Consider the following 18,165-nt stretch of genomic DNA (forward strand, 5'->3'; position numbering starts at 1 on the left):
AATCATCTTTTAATAGAGTCAACCAGTTTTTAGACCAAACATGCATGCCTGGCTGTGTGCATGCACATTGTCCATATTTATTTTTAGCTGGTGCATAGAGAGGCCTGGGCTTTAGGAAGATGGTATTGGGAGACAGTAGAGCAAGATTTCAGGTGCCTAAATTGGTCTGTACAGAGCAGCTGGCCCTACCAAGATAGATTGCACAGGGTTACAAGCACTGCATTTTCACTGCATTGTAATTTGATGGCTCCAAAAGGTGTGGTGGGATCATTAAACACTAATCAACACTCCCCAGCCTGTCAGTCCACCTCATCTTTGTCCTTTTTGCAAGAGAGGGCTGCCAGCAATATGGTTCTGCTCACTTTTGTCAAGGTGGTGTTACTGATACGAAGGAAATGTGCCCTGTGATGTTCGGAAAGGGCTTGGACATTGTATGTATTGGGTTTGAGTGGCAAAGTTTTGGTAGCAAGGAGGTTACAGGGGTGGCTTCTGTGGGAAGCTGCTAGAAGCTTCCCCATATCCGATACAGCCAGTGCCAGCTGTCTCCAACATGGATCCACTGCTGGCCAAGGCTGAGCCCATCAGTGACAGTGGTACCACCTCTGGGATAATATATTTGAGAAGGGGGAAGAACACCTGTGCAACAACCTGCGGTGGGAGAGAGGAGGGAGAATATGTGAGAGAAACATCCTGCAGACACCAAGGGCAATGCATAAGGAGGGGAGGGGGTGCTCCAGAGCAGAAATTGCCCTGCAGCCCATAGTGAAATTAAAAAGGTCTGTAAAGTCTTGAGGGGCACAGATGTTGCAGTTGCCACTACTACAAAATCAAGGCATGAACAGTATTCCCTGGTTTAAGTGGTCAGCATTTCCTGGCTTCCAGAAATTTAGTTTTAATCACTAGCCCTTTCCGAGTCTTCAGGTGTTTGAAGTATGTGACCATGAACATAATGTACCAGAGAAAACCTTAATTCCCCTTCACCTAAGTTCTGCTGCAGGGTTTTGCACTGAGTGCCATCCCACCAGCATTTCCAAGAGACTGGAAGTGCCTTTTAGGTTACTGAACTGTGAAAATCTTCCCACACTAAAGGATCATTTCCTTATCTGTGGGGGACATCAAACGCCACAACCAGCTCTACTGTATGTTCACGAAAAGAAAAGCCAGCGCAAAGCAGGCAAAGGAAGCATCCCCACAAAATCACACTACTGCTGTGCAGTACCAGGTCCCTGCTCCCAGCGGCCACATCAGTCCCAAGGCTGGCATGAGTCATGGCCATGCAAGGACATTGAATACAAGAAACACAAGAAACTCAAGTAACTCATTATGGAATCTGAGTGTCCAGTATTGCATTTGCAATCAAAGGTAGAGATCATCCATAGCGTGATTTTTCTCTCATTACCCAGGGTCAGCCAGAAGAAAATAGCAAAATGAGAGACAAAATCACCCTCTTGCTGCTTTTAAACATCAGCCACAGCCTCCACAAGGAGCTGGAGAAGCAGAGCTCTCTTATTAAACTGTAAATTGCTGGTGCCGTCTCTAAGGGATGACATTGCACTGTCCACATTTTACTATATTAGATTGCCATTATCCTTTTCTTTTTTTCACCCAGTTTGACTAAAGAGCTGGATCCTGACTGCTTGTACCAGTTAAAGTCTTCAGCACACGAGGAGAATGCCCAACCAGCCATGCTCACCTGTCTCTCTATGATAAGGAATCGCTGCAGAGGGGGGATCCCTTCCCTACCCCAAAACACTCACAAGAAGCCAGGCTGCAAGCTGGTTACTACCCTAACTAGTAATGGTAGCTTCTGCTGTTGTTGAAGAGCTTATAGACATTTTTGTTTGTAGTGAGGGGCAGGAGGCAAGTGCTTACAAGTACTTACTGTGTGGGAAGGTCCAGATGGCAAAATACTACGTCAGCCATAAAGCCTCAGGAACAACATGGCTATCCCATAACACAGTTAAGAATATAGTGGAACTGGGATCTTATGTTTTACGGGTTTTCTCAGATACCTGAAAATGGTAACTATGGGCACAGATAAAGATTCTAGCAGGGTTTAGATGTGACCTTAACTCACTGTTTTTTTCTCATTATTATATTCATTCTTAAAGAGGACTTCTAGAGGGTTTCAGGAATACTTAAGTGTTTTCAATACATGCAGCATCTGCCTGTGGAAGATGCCCTGAAATTCTGCAGCAGGCATCCTGCTGTTCTGGCCATGCTATCTCAAGATGATGCCATCCCAGAGTTGTTTGAGTGGGAAAGACCAGGGGAAGAGACCATTCAAAAAAGGAAAAACCATGTAAACACTTTCTGAAGCAAAACGTGTGGTTTCCTACTAAAAATATTGCTTTGCTATGCTGGTGAGTGTCAAAGAAAGCCTGCAGTGCTCATCATGGCAGTGTCACCTCATGCTCCTCTACGTTGTGGTGGTCAAAGCCCAAGCCCTTCTGGGCTCTGAAACAAGGATGCAGCTGGGTGATGTGGCAGAGAGGGGGCTGAACTGCACTATCTAAAGGCAAACCAGCACATTCAGGCAACTTTTAAGTAATGCCTGGGAATTCAAATTAAGACTGAGGGGCTGCACACTCCTCCTGGTGGGAGAAGCATGGCTAAGCTCCATGATCACCAAGCTTTCAGGAAGTGGGTGTCTCTGCTAGAAGTGTGAGGCCTCCAATTGTGCTGGGAAGAGCAGAGACAACCAGGTCTGTATCACTGAGTGCTTCCTCCCACCGCTGTGGTCTCTTAACACATTACTCTTTTGCATTAAATCTTCCTTAGCCATGAAGTGACATGGAGGAAAGCTGGTAAATGTTGGTTGACATTCATGACCTTTTGTCAGTTTTCAGCTTCTGGAGGCAGGGACAAGCAGCACATTCCTGTACGGCAACAGGAGTGGCTTTGGGAAATGCTTATTCCCAACACAGTGCCACATGGTCCCAGGCACAGGACCAGCCATGATGACAACAGCACATCTGATGTGGCCAGAAAGACATGATGTCCACATGAGCTTTTGTGGCTGAAACACATTCCTCAGCTTTCTGAGGCCATGGAAAATGCTGGCTCCCAGCTCTTCCTGTAGCCAAACCAATCTTCTTGAGTAGAAAAGCCATCTCCCACCTCCCTGGTAGCTGCTTTTGTGGTAAATAAAGTTGGGGCTGAATAACACTGATAAGGATAGCTTTCCTCAATTAATTATCTTCAAAATGAACTGGGATTCAGCCAAACATTAATAAACTCAGAGGGAAACTGGAGCTGGGCCATAAATCAATGGAAAAGCTTTACCAGCACTATAAGAGTTGTATCATTTTCTTCACAAAACCAGATGGATACCTCTTTCTGCAGCCGTTTGAGTCACTTCTCACATTTGAGCTCTCCATTCCTTCTGCAATCAGTACCACCTAAATCCTGCAGTGGTATTTTAAATAAAAACTAATACAAGATGAAAAACTGCCATGCAGTAGGAAAGCCTGAGGCAGAACTCAAAAATATTAATAGAGTGAATGAGAAATAGCTTGTTTAGTCTGAAATAACTTGCTTTGTGTGGAAAATAAGATGGGCAGAAAGGCAAAATGAAGAGAAACACATGCAAGAGGGACTGCTTTGTATTTTTTAAGCACCAGATAGAAAAAGAGATGTGGGGACACCACTAGTGACCGGTTGCCAGCTAGATGTGATACCATTTACCACCACTCTCCAGGCTCTGCCATTCAGCCAGTTTTTAACCCAGCAAAGAAACCCCCTTACGCAGGCCATGAGCTGCCAGTTTCTCCAGGAAAACACTGTGGGAGACAGTGTTAAATGCTTTACTGAAGTCCAAATAGACAATGTCTACAGCCTTTACAGGTGGAGAACAGGTTGTGAAAGTATGCCATGTAGATGCTCATGTATCCAAAAGTCTATGGGGTTGTTCCAGAAATAAGCCCCATTGACCAACTGAAACTGGGTGGCACATTCCAATGCCATCCCAAGTTTCGAGGCAGAAAAAGAAACCATGTGGGAAAGACCCAGGCGTATGTCAGCCACTATTACATGTCTGGGAGTAATATACCCAAGTCCTGCTCTTCTGAACAGCACACACTAGTCCACTTCAACCTTAGCAGGGTGAAGAAAGGGGAGATGGATCTGAAGTCAGTGCATGGTGACCCAGGCCATAGTGTCAGCACCACATGGGACTGAAAAAATAAACATGACCCTGGGATCTGCTAAAAGTGCACATCATGCACTGGTTATGGTGGAATCCACCTGGAGAGGCAGCACAGGGGCTTTTTCTCTGTTGTTAAAACAAGAGAAGTGATATAAGACTCTGGTGACTTAGGTCTGGTTTCTCCAGACTCTGCCCTTGAGCTGCTGTGTGTGTGGGCTGTTTTGCTTCCACACATGAATCCCAAAGCATGTTAAACACAGGACACCAGCTAAACCTGCAAGGGAAGATGAGAAACAGAGAAGTCAAGTATTGGCACAAGTGGCAAATTTAAATAGCCTACGTGCATTCTCTTGCCAGGCCAATGGCTTAAGCTTGGAGTGGCCTTAGTAAGTAAATGGAAAGATAATTTCCTTTCTGAAGCAATAGGAGACTCTCAGCAGAGAGAAACTATTGTCATCAAAGCACCAAACTCTGTAAACAGGAATCTTGGGATCAATAGGCAAGAAGAAAACAAAGAGAAGGACTAATGTTCTCTCAGAGCAACAGAGGATAATTGGGATAGCAGCTGATGCAGAGGGAGCAGCCCTCAGGGGAAATGTGCTAGCACTTCCTAGTTATTGCTTTGGTACTTCCCTGTATGCAAGTGATGGTGGCAAGAGCTGAAATTGCCTGGAGTATCACGGCTTGCTTTGTGCCCCTGTGCCTGTCTGAACAACTCACCAGAATAAAGGGAATATATCATTTGCCGTGGTTTGCCATTTCTGTCTGGTTTTTTGGTTCTCGTGTGTTAAAAGCCCTTTTTTGCTGAAGCCAGCATATGTGTTGCAAAATCTCTGTGGCCATTCACAGCACCAAATGTATGTATGTATATACAGCACAGTTCATGAAAGGGGAAGAGTGTTAATAATGGTAAAATTCTCAGTACACCTACTGACATTTCTAAACATGTTTTAATTAATAAAGAAGTAAGCAGAAGAAGAGTATTCAGAGGAAGAACTGTCATCAGCCCCAATGGGTAAATGTGACACACAGATAATACACACACCTTGGCAGAACTTGTAATCTGCTCTTTCATTACTCTTCAAATCTCTTATTACAGGGTTTTCCAATGTGTCTCTTTTCTGACTTACTCATACAAGATGCTGAACACGAGCTGGTAAGAGTGGAGAGGGGGAAGAAGTTGTTGGGAAAACAATCATACGTGTCTGATTCAGAGACCAATTACTTGTCTGCTGGCCAGTTATGGTTTTGGTCATTAGTTTTTACAAAGCTAGAAGTGAGTCCTTTTAAATACCATTTTAATTTTGTTTTTTCACAAACAAGCCAAGCAATCAGGAGAATAGGGGAAGATGGTGGTGAAGAGAGAGGGATGAAATGCAAAGCATCCCGGTCCCTGCTGGGGTCAGAAACCTCTCAGGTCACTTCACCTGTGTCTCAGCTCAGCCTCTTGTAAGATGCCATCAGTGCTTTCCTTGTGGAAGTGGCTTGATGTTTTGATCACCTTTATCTCAGGGTTTGGATTTAATAAATGGTCAGGGAGTTAAGTAACAACATCAGTGACAGTGTTACCAAATCAGTGGTGCACTTTTCTGTAGAATTTGGCACTTTTCAAAGGAGAAAAATAGAGAGGCTGCTTTGGGCTCAGCCATGATTCACCTTTGTTCCCAGCCCTCCCTCTCAGCAATGCCGTAGAGGCCCTGCCCAATCTGGGACAAGATCCTAGACTGAAAATCTCTGAGCAAAGCTGCTTGTTTGTTACTTTGAAGATCTCTCAAGAGCAAGGCTCTTTTTCTGCTGCCTTATATTTGTTCAACCTGCTTATTATTTAAGCAAGAGGGTCTTTTCCTACATCCTAGTGTGCTCAAAAGGGAAAGCTCTCTCAAATTCCCATTTCCTCCCCTCACTGTAAGCACATGGAGTTACTGCTGTAGTCATTAACTTGTTAGTGGCTTCTGCAGGGAAAGGAACTTCATCTGCCACCTCTTCCACTGAGGAGGTGCTGTGTGGAACCTGCCTTGGGCTTTCAGGTTTTGGGGTACTCCCAGCTCAGACCCTGGCACCCCTCTGAGTGGCTGAGGCTTCCCGCACTCTGGGATCCCCCAGCAAAGTGCCCTGGTGGTCTGAAAATCTGTGTGCCTCCTCCCTACAAAAGCAACCCTCACGTCCCAGTTTCTCCCTCTGGTCATTACAGGTCCTGGTGAGCAGCTCCTACCCTCTAAGATACCTGTGTGCCTTGCAAGTATTTCTCCTCCTTGAAGTTTCTCTTTCTCACTTTACCCAATAGCACCATATAAGCCCATATTTTATGGCCCACAGACCATATAAGTCATATTTTCCCGGCTACAGAGCTGTCATCCATCACAGCAGTCATGAGTAAAAAACAGGCACCCTGTTTTCAGGACAGACAGGAGTAGCCTCGTGTCCCCAACCCTGCCAGTGAGGCCAGGCCAGGCTACAGCAAACCTTCATGGAGGAGAGAAATTAGTTATGGCAAAATAGCTCTGCCCACAGCATCCCTCAATGAGTGCTGCAGTGGGAGCTTACACCTACCACCCACCACCGGCGTTCTCAGCCCACCCATCCCAGTGGTGAGTACCCACAGTGCCGTGACTTAAGCCCAGCCGGCAGCCCAGAACCATGCAGCCAGTCACTCACTCCCCCTCATTCCTCCCCCAGCTCCCGGAGGGATGGAGAGGGGAACCGAAAGAATGTAGCTCCCACGGGTTGAGATAAGAACAGTCCAGTAACTAAGGTATAACACAAATCACTACTGCTACCACCAGTAATAATAATGATAAGGGAAATAACAAGGGAAGAGAATACAACCGCTCACCACCCGCCGACCAATACCCAGCCCAACCAAGCAGCCAGGTAACTGCCCCCAGTTGCTATACTGGGCATGACGTTCCGTGGTATGGAATACCTCTGTGGCTAGTTTGGGTCAGGTGTCCTTGTCTCTACTTCCTCCCAGCTTCCCCTCCTCCCTGGCAGAGCATGAGACTCAGAAAGTCCTTGGTCAGAGTAAACATTACCGAGCAGCAACTAAAAACATCGGTGTTATCAGCGCTGTTCCCAGGCTGAAAGTCAAAAACACAGCACTGCACCAGCTACTAAGAAGGAGAAAAATGACGGCTACAGCTGAACCCAGGACACACACTAACAGAGCGCAGGCATCTCCCACCAAAACTTCCCTTTCAGCACTTCTTGCGAGCTAACGGTACACACTTTCTCACTGCAACATGGCCTTGGCCAGTGTAGTGTTAGCCAGGTCACCTTTACAGCCAAAATCTGCCTTTGCCATGGGTGTGAAGCAAGCAGCACACTACCCAAAAGCGTTGCCTATCTCCCCTCCTCCCTAAGATGGTGGTACGCTTAATAAGCTCCATGGTCTGTAAAGCAAGCAATCAAACAGCAGCTTCTGAGGAAGTTCCTTGTGGCACGAATGTGTTGACAGGTGTATGTGGTTTTTTAATCCTCTTGCCATAGTGAGAGGATAAAATTCCCAACACAAATGGCAACTCTGCAGCAAGTATCTGACATAATTACAGTAATTATATTGTCTATGCACTTTCTCGTAAATCAGTGACAGTGTGTATTTAATGAGCTCTTTCCTGTTCAGCAGGTTGCTCCCAGCCACTCAGATTTGCAACTGCAATGCAGAGCTATCTTAAAATAACGCTAACACCTTTCTGAGGGGACACAGTGGGTCTCTTGGAGCAGGACCTGACTCTCTACACCCCTCCTGGTGCCATTGGAAAGCACAGGTAGGCTTCAGAGAAAGCCCCTGTACAGGTCTAATTTGCCCTGGTGAGTAAAATGTTGCCAGCTCTGCCCGAGTGAGCCGGATGTGGTAGATGTGAGCACTGTCAGGATGCAACTTGCTTGTAGCCTTGTATCTCAGCCCACAGTAGTTTATATTGTACAGTATAATTCCATGTCCTGTAGGAAAGCCAAGGTTTTCCTTGTCTCTTCACAGCAACCAAATATTTTTGCACCCCTGGGCATCTAGAAAACAGTCGATCAGCTTTGCCTATGCAGAGGCACCTCTTGGAGGCACAGCAGGACACGTATGGCACTGCCTATGCTCTCTGTGCATGGAGTGTGCACCTGGCCTGGGCTGCTCAACACATCCCACACATCCTAGTCAATAGAGAGGTCATGGGGACGTGACACATCTGGGCCATCTAAAATTCATCATTCTTCTGCAAAGAGCCTGTTACATATTCACTCCAGGGGCAGAGTTTATTGCAAGGTGTCCATGCCATAGCAGGGGGGTTGGAACTAGGTGATCTTTAAGGTCCCTTCCAACCCAAACTGTTGTATTACCTATCATGTCTGTCACTGGGAGCACATGATGAAGCAATCCCCCACCTGACAGAAAAGCCAGCACAAACCCACGCACTAGAACATTTGCACTTGATCTCCACTGCAAACTCAGAAGTCCTGCGCCTCCCTGGCTGAGACCCTTGGCTGTGTTCCTTGCTTCAGCCCCATAAATCATCCCACTGACACTCAGGGACTCTGTAAGCCAGCTCTAAAAACAGAAAATGTGTGGACACAAGAGGACCACACCACTCCTTTGTACTCAGTGCCCTCCCACATAAGGCTTCCCCCAGCCTTTCCCAGCAGAAGGCTTGGCAGCTTGGCACCGGCTTGGCAGGGATATGCTGGGTACCCCAAGGAGCCTGATTAAACCCACAGGCTCGAGTGTGGATGGGCAGACCCATGACCAAATCCAATTAAAATCAGCACGGAGTGGCCATTCTATCTGCCTCCTTGCTGACAGCCCACACCATGTGTGTGTTATACATCTGCCCCTCTGCACTCCCTGCTGCCTGCTGGGCAAGAAAAAGGCCGCAGAGCTGCAGAACAGCTGGGCAGTACAAGCTTTGCTGTGCAGTCCCCTTGTGTTTGCTCATCAACAGAGGAGATCTTGCCTTTCACCTGCCACACATCCCAGGGTGCCATCATTAGCCCTCATTCTGACGCTGTAAGGGAAGGACAGAGGTGAAGAGCTTAGGGGACAGGGACACTCAGCCAGCTGTTCCCGAAAAATAGGAATGTCTAAAAAAAAATCAGAGAGAAAAATGATAATTTTAAAGCAATTTGCTTTAAGAAAAAGTGACACAAACCATTCTCTACCAAAGTAACAGCATGGGTCATCCCACTGATCATTGATTCCCAAAAGCACTGGTCCGGAGCTTCACCTGATGGGTGCCCCAAGGAGACTGCTCCTTGTATGAGCTCGTATCACCTCACAGCTCCTCATCTGCCAGGGACTGCAGGCAAGCAGGGTCACAGGGATTTAAATAGTAATACAGAGCCCCAAGCGCTTCATGACAGCAGCACTGCTGTTTTGTACAAAAGGTGTATGCTGCGTCAACGTTGAAAAGAGGCGGCAGTGGATGAAAAACAGTTTGGCAAATTTCTGTCAGGCCCAGTCTATTTATTCATTTTAAAGATAGTTGTGTGGGGTTTGGGTAGCTCCCTAACGGTTCGAAGGCCTCAGAAATTCACACTTATGCCTAAAATTCTTTTTATATGTATCCTGAGACACATGCAGCTGTAGTTCAGAGCACTGAGCACATGCCTTATCTTCATTGTCTCCAAAAGCATTTACACTTGTGTTTTGGTGCTCCCCTGAACAGAAACACATTCCTAAGAGCATTAAGGTGTGTTTACACAGTGACTTCCCCTACCGTAAGAGTCTGCTTAGAACAAAACCCAACCAACCCTCAGGCACCTGGGGAGTTTAAACTCACATCATTATGGGCAGGTTGGTTCTGAGGGTGCAAGCACCATGCTTTGCCTTCCTGCAGCACTGCTTTTCTTCTTGAATCTCAGCTGGTCACAGGAAAAAAGAAAGCTAATAATAATTTCATCAGACAGCACCTGCAGAGCTCAGAATTTACTTGAGTGTCAATTAACACAAAGTAAGTAGCAATTCAGAGCTCAAGTCAAATAAACCCTAGCCTAAAATCTGTTCCTGGACTATACAATGTCAACTCAGCCCAACATTTTAGACACACTCTATTACTGGACTTAAACAGTCTCCTTTGCATTTTTTCCCCTTGCTGCTAACTAGCAGTGAATGTGTTGGATCTTCAGATGCTTTACAAGTTAAGTGGTTTCCCTGTCTCAGGCTGGACCTGCAGTGACATCTCGTCACCCTGCAAGGTAAGGTGCTGGCTGCCAGGTGGCACAGCCCCCAGACCTGAACCTCACACCCATGATCCTGAACCTGAGACAAGGAGGCACAAAAGCATAAAATGTAATCAGTTCTAAGTAAGGTTAAGTTTGACGGCTTTGTGATGGAAAATAACTGCAGTGCTTGAAGGTAGTTGACATAGTTTTAGGTGCTTACAACCATAGTACAAAAAGTGTAAGAAAAACAGAATAGAAAAACAGGACCTGGGGATGGGGAGTATCTGGGACTAGCAGATGTCCAGGATGGGAGTAGTTAAACTAACTGATAAGTAGAAAGACAGGATGATTGCAATATCTGTAATGTTAATTAAGCTGCTGCTTCAAAGACTGCCAGAAGTTATGAAGATTGTTGGGAGAAGTAAACAACTGCCAAAGACCACCACCACATTTTTGTACGCATGCAGGAAACTTTCTGGAAAATTATGTAATTCATGTGTAGCCTCATGAATATGTATGTGTGCCCAGTGACTATATAAGGATGGCCTGTGCAGCAATACGGGGACACACGTTGGGAGGAGCTATCCTCCGTGTCTCCCGGCGCAGCAATAAAGAATACCTGCTTGTCAACTTGAAACTCTGTTGGCGAGTTTGTTCCTGGAGTTTTTTCCGAATCAGACCATAGCACTGACCAACACAAATCAAGCAAGGGACCTACTTCCACCTGGGGCAGCTGAACACCCAAGTGGAGACACAGACACACACCTCCTGTGACATCCTTCCCCTGCAGCACCAGGGGAACTTGAGAAATCGTCCTTCTGTGCATGAAGATAAACAATCAGTGAAATCAGATCACTGCGTGGAAAGCCTGTGGATGAGCCATAGTTACCTGCAAAGCCTGGGTGCTTCTAGCTCAAGACAAGGAGAGAAATGAATCTGCCTCCTCCTGTGTTTGTGCCTGTCTGAGACGTGAGCAGGATGCTTTGAGCTTCACCACTTCTTTTGTTGTGACTCTCAAATGATTTCCCACTGAAAACCAACACACTTGCTGTTGGCAAGTAGAGGAAATTCAATATGACACGTCGGTGTTATCCGATTTCCCATCCCTGTACACTATTGTATAATTTCACCACCTACTCATTTGTTTTCTCCACACACAGGTGCATTCAGAGAAAATATAATCAATGGAAGAATATTTAGCCACAGAAAGGTTGTAATCAGCTTTGACAGAAATCAGACAGTTTGTGTGCTTGAAAATGTGGTAAGGGAGGAGGAAATGAAATGGAATAATTTCTTTCCCATGAATTTAGGGCACAAAAAAATTTTATGGCAAAACTACAGCATGAGAATGAAAAACTTCACAGGAAACACTGCTCCTGAGCTATTGTACTAAAATAACATGAAAGTCAAAGTAAAAGATCTGATTCATTAGACATCTTCTGCATTGTTCCTCCAGCCCTTTTACTGGACCTGGCTCACAGTGCTGAGAAGCACCAGTAACAGGCCGGCACCTGGCTCTGCCAGGAGCTCTACAGGCAAATGGTTCTGGTGAAGACAAGAAAAGTTCATAATTATGTGATGCAGAAATGCAGACACTGTCCTCCATCTCATATGCCCCTCCAGTGAGCCAGCTCAAGTTTAACAAGAGCACGTGGTCACAAGTCTTATGAGGAACAGCTGAGGAAACTGGGGTTGTTTAGTCTGGAGAAGAGAAGGCTCAGGGAGGACCTTATTGCTCTCTACAGCTACCTGAAAGGAGGATGGAATGAGGAGGTGTCTGGTCTCTTCTCCCCGTAACAAGTCATAGGACAAGAGGTAACATCGTCAAGCTGCACCAGGGGAGGTTTAGATTGGATGTTAGGAAAAATTTCTTCATAGAGAGGGTGGTCAGGCATTGGAACAGGCTGCCCAGAGAAGTGGTGGAATCACCATCTCTGGTAGTGTTCAAAAACTGTAGATGAGACCCTCAGTGACATGGTCTCGTGATGAACTTGGCAGTCCTGTGGTAAAGGTTGAACTTGATGATCTTAAAGGTCTTTTCCAACCTAGCTGAGTCCATGATTCTGTGATTCAAAGTGTCAGGACTAGCACTTGTATTTCTTTCTTTTTTGACTATGTGTAGCTGTTCTAACTACCTTATAGGCATTTATGCACATTTCACAGCAGTTTACAACCTAAGACGGTATGCAAATACAGTTAGGAAATCTTAACATATTTTACAGTTCATTTCAGGATGTTAAATAAAGTCAAATCCAATCTTTCTTCCACTCCTTTGGCACCTCTTTGGAGCAGGACAGTGTGATCAGTCGTCTAATTCAATAGTTTCACAGTTAATATCACGTTCACAGAAGTAAGAGAAAGCCAGGCTGGAGAAAAGGTCAGGAGATTGTTCAGGGGAGCAGCCTGCCCCAAGGCAGGATTCACCTCTGGCCTAACACATTGTCATCAGATATTTGCCTGTTTGCCTTGTGCTTCTGAAGAGCCTCCTTTTCAATCTCTTCCAGTGCTCCACAATCTTTCCTGTTACAGGGTTCCTCCCTAGTGACTAATCTAAATCTTCTTTGATTCAATAAGCCTATTATTTCTTGTTCTAACCACCACGAACGTTAAGAGACACTGGAAAGATGAAAGGAATCAATTGTTCTCTTTGTGTTTGGAGACTTGTACTTCGAGTATTCTGTAGGCAAACCTACTCAAACTCTTTCCATTTATCTTCTTATATTTCTCATTCTCATGTACTTATGTGCTCAGGTTTTCTAGATTTCTGTTAAATCTCATTGCTCTTTTCTGAACTGTTGCCAGTTTTTCCAGACAAGCATGACATACAGAACTAGACCTGATACTCCAGTTGATGCCCCTGCAGATCTGAACAGAAAGAGTTATTTCATGTCATGTGGATGATACAGTCTTTGTAGATCTAACTCATTGTTTTGGTTCATTTTGCAGCATCACTATCTGGTTAGAATGGGTCACAAAATGAATGCCAGCCAACTATTTGACCTTTTTCTGCCAAGCTTTAATTCCTCCCTTTCCTGTTTGCAAAGTTTGTCAGTTCTGTCCAATTTCTCAAGACAGATTTTGAATCCTAATTCAACGATTAGGATTATCTACTTGCAGTCTCACCTACCCCAACATACAATACAGCCCTGTTTATTTTTCCTTTCTGTATCTCCTGTCTGAAATAAATCACAAAGCAGTCACAAAATCTCTCTTGTACATGTATCCTGCATTCCAACAATCACTGCTTCTGCTTTCTTTTTTGCTGCTGCTTTCTTTTTTGCTATACCCCTCCAAAAACAGAGAAGCAAAGACACAGTGTTATTTGCTTATTTTTTGGGTTTTTTTAAAAAAAAATAACAGTCTTTTTACTGTGAGCACAGGTAAGAAGACATAAAACAGTGAAACAGTAGACCATCTTCCCCACAGGGACATGTATAGGCACCTATGGCATACTTGAAAAGTGTGTGTGCTGTGAAAGTAATCTCTACACATATAAAGAGATTTTACAGTTTTAAAACTGATTTGTAATTATATTTAAACAGTGCTGTTGAAGTTTGCTAAGGAGACCTCAAATATACCATGAGGCAGAGAGAATAGGAAGACCGGCCAGATGCTCCAAGCACAGTTCTTTTCCTCTCTGACTTGTTTTTCATTTTTACCTTAGGAAGAGCACAATTTGAACCCGTGTTGGAAACAGCTCTAGCTTTAAATCAATGAAAATAAGTGTTTATTTCACATTGTTTAGCATAGTAATTCCTCTTTTTTTCATTTTTTTAGATTAGACTATAAAACTCTGGTCTGCTTAATTCAGAGTCCCACAGCTGAGCAAAGCAGCACCCTGGGACTAGATTCAGTGCACCAAAGCCATTGATTCCTACTGTCCTAACTCTAAAAAGTGTTAAGGGATAAATTTGACATTTACAGTGATAAAGTTACTGCAAGCTTTGGTAAATACTCTAAAGTGAAAACAGGGCTGTTCAGCACCTTAATTTCTTATTAAACTAGAGCAAAGAGGGAAATTAAAACAAATTCAAAACATGAATACAAATGTACATTAAAATTCAAGCTATTACAAATCTTAGTTTAAGTCCTTCTGTCATCAGAAAAGGTTATTTATATGATAGCAAATAGAAGTCCCACATTTTAAGGCCCTTTTTCCACCATTACCATTTAAACATTTATCTCCCTTTTAAGCAAGCTGGGGTTAACTTATGCAATAAACTCACTCCATTCAGCCATGCTTGGATGACATGGTTTAGTGGGAGGTGCTCCTGCCCATGGCAGAGGGGTTGGAACTAGATGATCTTCAGGTCCTTTCCAATCCTAACTATTCTATGATTCTATGCTGGAGTCTGTGTCTGTGACAGTGCTTAGTTCTGCTCTGAGTCACACCATGGTAAATACCACCTTTGCTTACAGTGGGATAAATTCTTCACTCTGTCAGAGGGAAGAGACAGACAACTGCCCAATTGTGAGGAGCTTCATGGGGTCCTTCAAGGTATCCACAGGAAAACGATATGCGAATTCGGATCAGGAATTTAGTGGACTTCAATAAGAAAGGAAAAGTTTCTGGTGACTTAAAGAAATTTGTCCCAAACAGGATTATCTATAAACATAGTAATAACTCATAAAAGATATCTTGTGCAAAAATAAGGAAAAAAAAAGAGCTTGCATGGAACAAAAGAGAAAATCTAGGAGAGCAGAGGGAATGACAGAACAAATTTAGAAATGCAAATGTGCATCAAACAGATACAATACCTGAAAACATGTGAAAATCTTTGAAAGAGAGCTTTCAGAAAGTTGTAGTCAGTGAAACTCTGAAGCATTTTTAGTCCAAGGAGATGTACATAAACCCTAAAGACAAAGTGCTCTCACAGTGATGTGACTAGTTAGGATTCAGTGAAAAAATACAGCTTCCTACCAGAGAGCCACTTATGCCATGTCTGTTTTCATTTGGACACAAAAATTCTTATTTGGCAGCTCTGAAAATATTTTTGCTTCAGGTGCTCTTGAAATAATAAAGTTAGAAAGACTGAAAAGTATGAGATTCAGTGCCCAGCAAACACCAAAGTCCAGAAGAAAGAAACTCTTTTAGACCCTGAAAATTACAATTTTACATTATTTCACTAATTCCTGTGTGTAAAGGAGCCAGTTCATTATAGAGCCACAGATCCTTTCTGTGACTAGAAACAACTGCTGACCTGAAAAAAATGCACAATCCAACACTGAGCTGAGTAGCAATTGTTTTATGAGCTGAAAGAATGACTTCATTTGAAGTCTTGAAGCTCTTGGTGAAATAAGTCAGTCCCTGCCATCACTAGTGGGGAGGAATATTTCCTCCTGTACTAAGAATACAGTGCTTCAGATGTACTGTTCTTCATCTCTTCCATTAATGAGCAATGACCATTTGTCCCCTTCTTCCTCAACAAACCCATTATGTTTTGGCAGCTTGTCTGCCGTCAAGGAAGAGAGAGATACTTGGCTAATCTGATCCCAAGGAGCTGGTCTGGATGAATCCCTTCTCCTATCATCCATTCCAATATGAACACTGATTTGAGAAGGAGTAAGTGGCTTCATGCGGCCTTGAGCTTGTGCTTCATAACTTTCTGTGTCTGGCTTCTTATAACTAAGAAGAGAAAGAGAAAACATGTTTAGTACCAAACGATGAATGTGTAGACATGTGTTCACACCAGAACAAATCAGAAACTTCTGATAACCCAAATGTTACCTGCACTTCAGACACAATGTTAATAGCTAAAAGTACTGGTCATACAGCATTAAGACATTTCAACAGTAGAAGAGAGGGACTCTCAAAGTGAGATTCTTTGAGAGTTTTTATAAGTTTGCTGAATTATGAAAGGGCTCATAGTAGACAATTGCAGAGGAATGGATTCAATAACCCAAAATCACTTTCTGATTCAATGTATTCTAGGACAAAAAAAGCCCAGCAATGGCAAGTATGCATGGTCTTCTTCACATACATGTATTATCTTGCCCTTTGGAATCTGAAGCTGTGTTCAGCTGATGTGAAGCTTCAAGAAAGATTATTGACCCACAGCGTATACTGTAATACAGCTTCCATAAGTCTGAGGCCAAATATGTTTTGGGGGGTTCTCAATATCTAAATACAATGGAGTCTTATAGTTAATGTAATCAGCACAAAATCAGAAGATCATTAATCCCTTCAATGAAATTTCTCATCTTTGTATAACTGCACACAGAAAAATTTCAGAATTAAAATCCTCTAGTGGTAGGGCTGATTCTGCAAACAGACATGAATATGTATGTAGTTTTTATTCTAGATTGTCATCTCATTGAGCATTTGCAGGATCAGAAACATGATGCAGCAACAGATTTCCTATATTAGTTTATACTATACTACACTATACAGAGGATGCCAGCTACAGTAGAAATACGTGGAGGCTCAGACTAATTTCAGACACTGTGAAAAGTCTTATTTTTTTGAAAGATGGCTACTCACAATGCTGTTAGACAGGTTTCACTGTAGGTGCAACCAAAATGGGCAACCAAAAAATGTAGCATAAAATAATTACTGGAATTGCTAGGAAAATTTCTTTATAGTTGAGAAATTGGGTCCCTTCCAAAAATACAGAACAAGATACTTTATCTGTAGCAAGCTGCAAAAGAGTAAATACACTGCTTCTCTCTCAGGTGTGGTGTCCCTGCTCATGGGAGGGGGCTGGAACTAGATGATCTTAAGGTCCTTTCCAACCCTAACTATTCTATGATTCTTTCTCTCTGGCTAGATTAAATAGACAAAAAAAACAAAGCCAGGTACAAATCTAAAAAACATCTAATGCTACATTATGGAGAACTATCTTTTAAATTATTTTTTTCACTTGATACAGCAAAAGCAGTGCTGATCGTTATAGCACTTTGAATTGAACTAGATCTCCAACACGGTTGTCCACACGGCATCCAGTGATACTTTTAGCTGCTAGTTAAAGAATGCTAAGTACTGCCTTAGTCCAGGTGTGTTCATAATAGTGACGCGTGTCTCTTTTGGAGCCAAGGATTAGAAAGTACAACCCCAAGCTAAAAAACTGTCACATACTTCTATGTAGAGAAAGCCCAAAGTAACATTTCACTTGAGGCCCAGCAGCAGTGCTGCCTATGGTTCCCCAGTTGATGAGTATAAGACAACTTGCCATTTCAGCTGCAGTGAAGACAGCACGACAGACACAGAAGAAGCTGCCATTGCAGCTGATCCCATCCAAGGTTGAAGCACAAGGCCAATAGGCATGAACACACCTAGCAAAAAAACATATGGACATGAGTCAGAACTGCCTGTCTCAATACAGACATTTCTGCCCATGCATATTATAGATCAGCAGTTCTACAACATGACTTCCCAATACCTCCATAAACACAACTGGACTGGTATACATATATTCACTTATTTTTAAATACATCCCTTCCACTGCAGAGGATGACCTTTGCACCAATTCAGCTACAAGACAGCGGCCACAAGGAAAGACTATTTGTCCCTTCAGGCTATTCTGCACATAAACAAAGCAAAATCAATAGAAAGATGAGGTAAACAGCCAGGCAAAGCAGGGAGAAGTTAGTCATAAAGAAAAAGAACACTTGAAGTAAGATTTAAGGAGGAATTTGGAGCATGTCTAACAGAAGCAGAGAGAATGCAAGTAGTGGGAGAGAAAATGTATGATTTGGGGCCGATAGAAGAGGAAGCACTAGAAGTGGAATGGTACCTCTGGTTAGGGCTGTGTTTGAATATACAGAAACTAATCCCCAAGTACTGCTGTGTGAAATAAAAGCATGCTTTTAATTTCATCATATAAGAATTTATTCCCAAGAGTTTAAAACTCGGGGAACAAAGGTTATTGGTTTGG

The 18,165-nt window shown here is 43.5% G+C and overlaps 1 protein-coding gene across 1 annotated transcript in view; it reads right to left on the bottom strand.

Annotated features, from left to right (window-relative positions):
• Positions 1-15,652: 15,652 nt before the first annotated feature.
• The window catches only part of ATP7B (ATPase copper transporting beta), a gene marked incomplete at both ends in the record, with an annotated part of 29,042 nt that continues 26,529 nt past the window's right edge, over positions 15,653-18,165 (bottom strand). The window contains 2 exons of the mRNA XM_080612925.1: positions 15,653-15,917; positions 17,461-17,563. Coding sequence (XP_080469051.1) covers positions 15,653-15,917; positions 17,461-17,563 — 368 coding nt within the window. The remainder of the gene's footprint in view (positions 15,918-17,460; positions 17,564-18,165) is intronic.

The sequence above is a fragment of the Psittacula echo genome, assembly GCF_963264785.1.
Source record: "Psittacula echo genome assembly, chromosome: 3".
In the NCBI taxonomy this organism is placed as follows: domain Eukaryota; kingdom Metazoa; phylum Chordata; class Aves; order Psittaciformes; family Psittacidae; genus Psittacula; species Psittacula echo.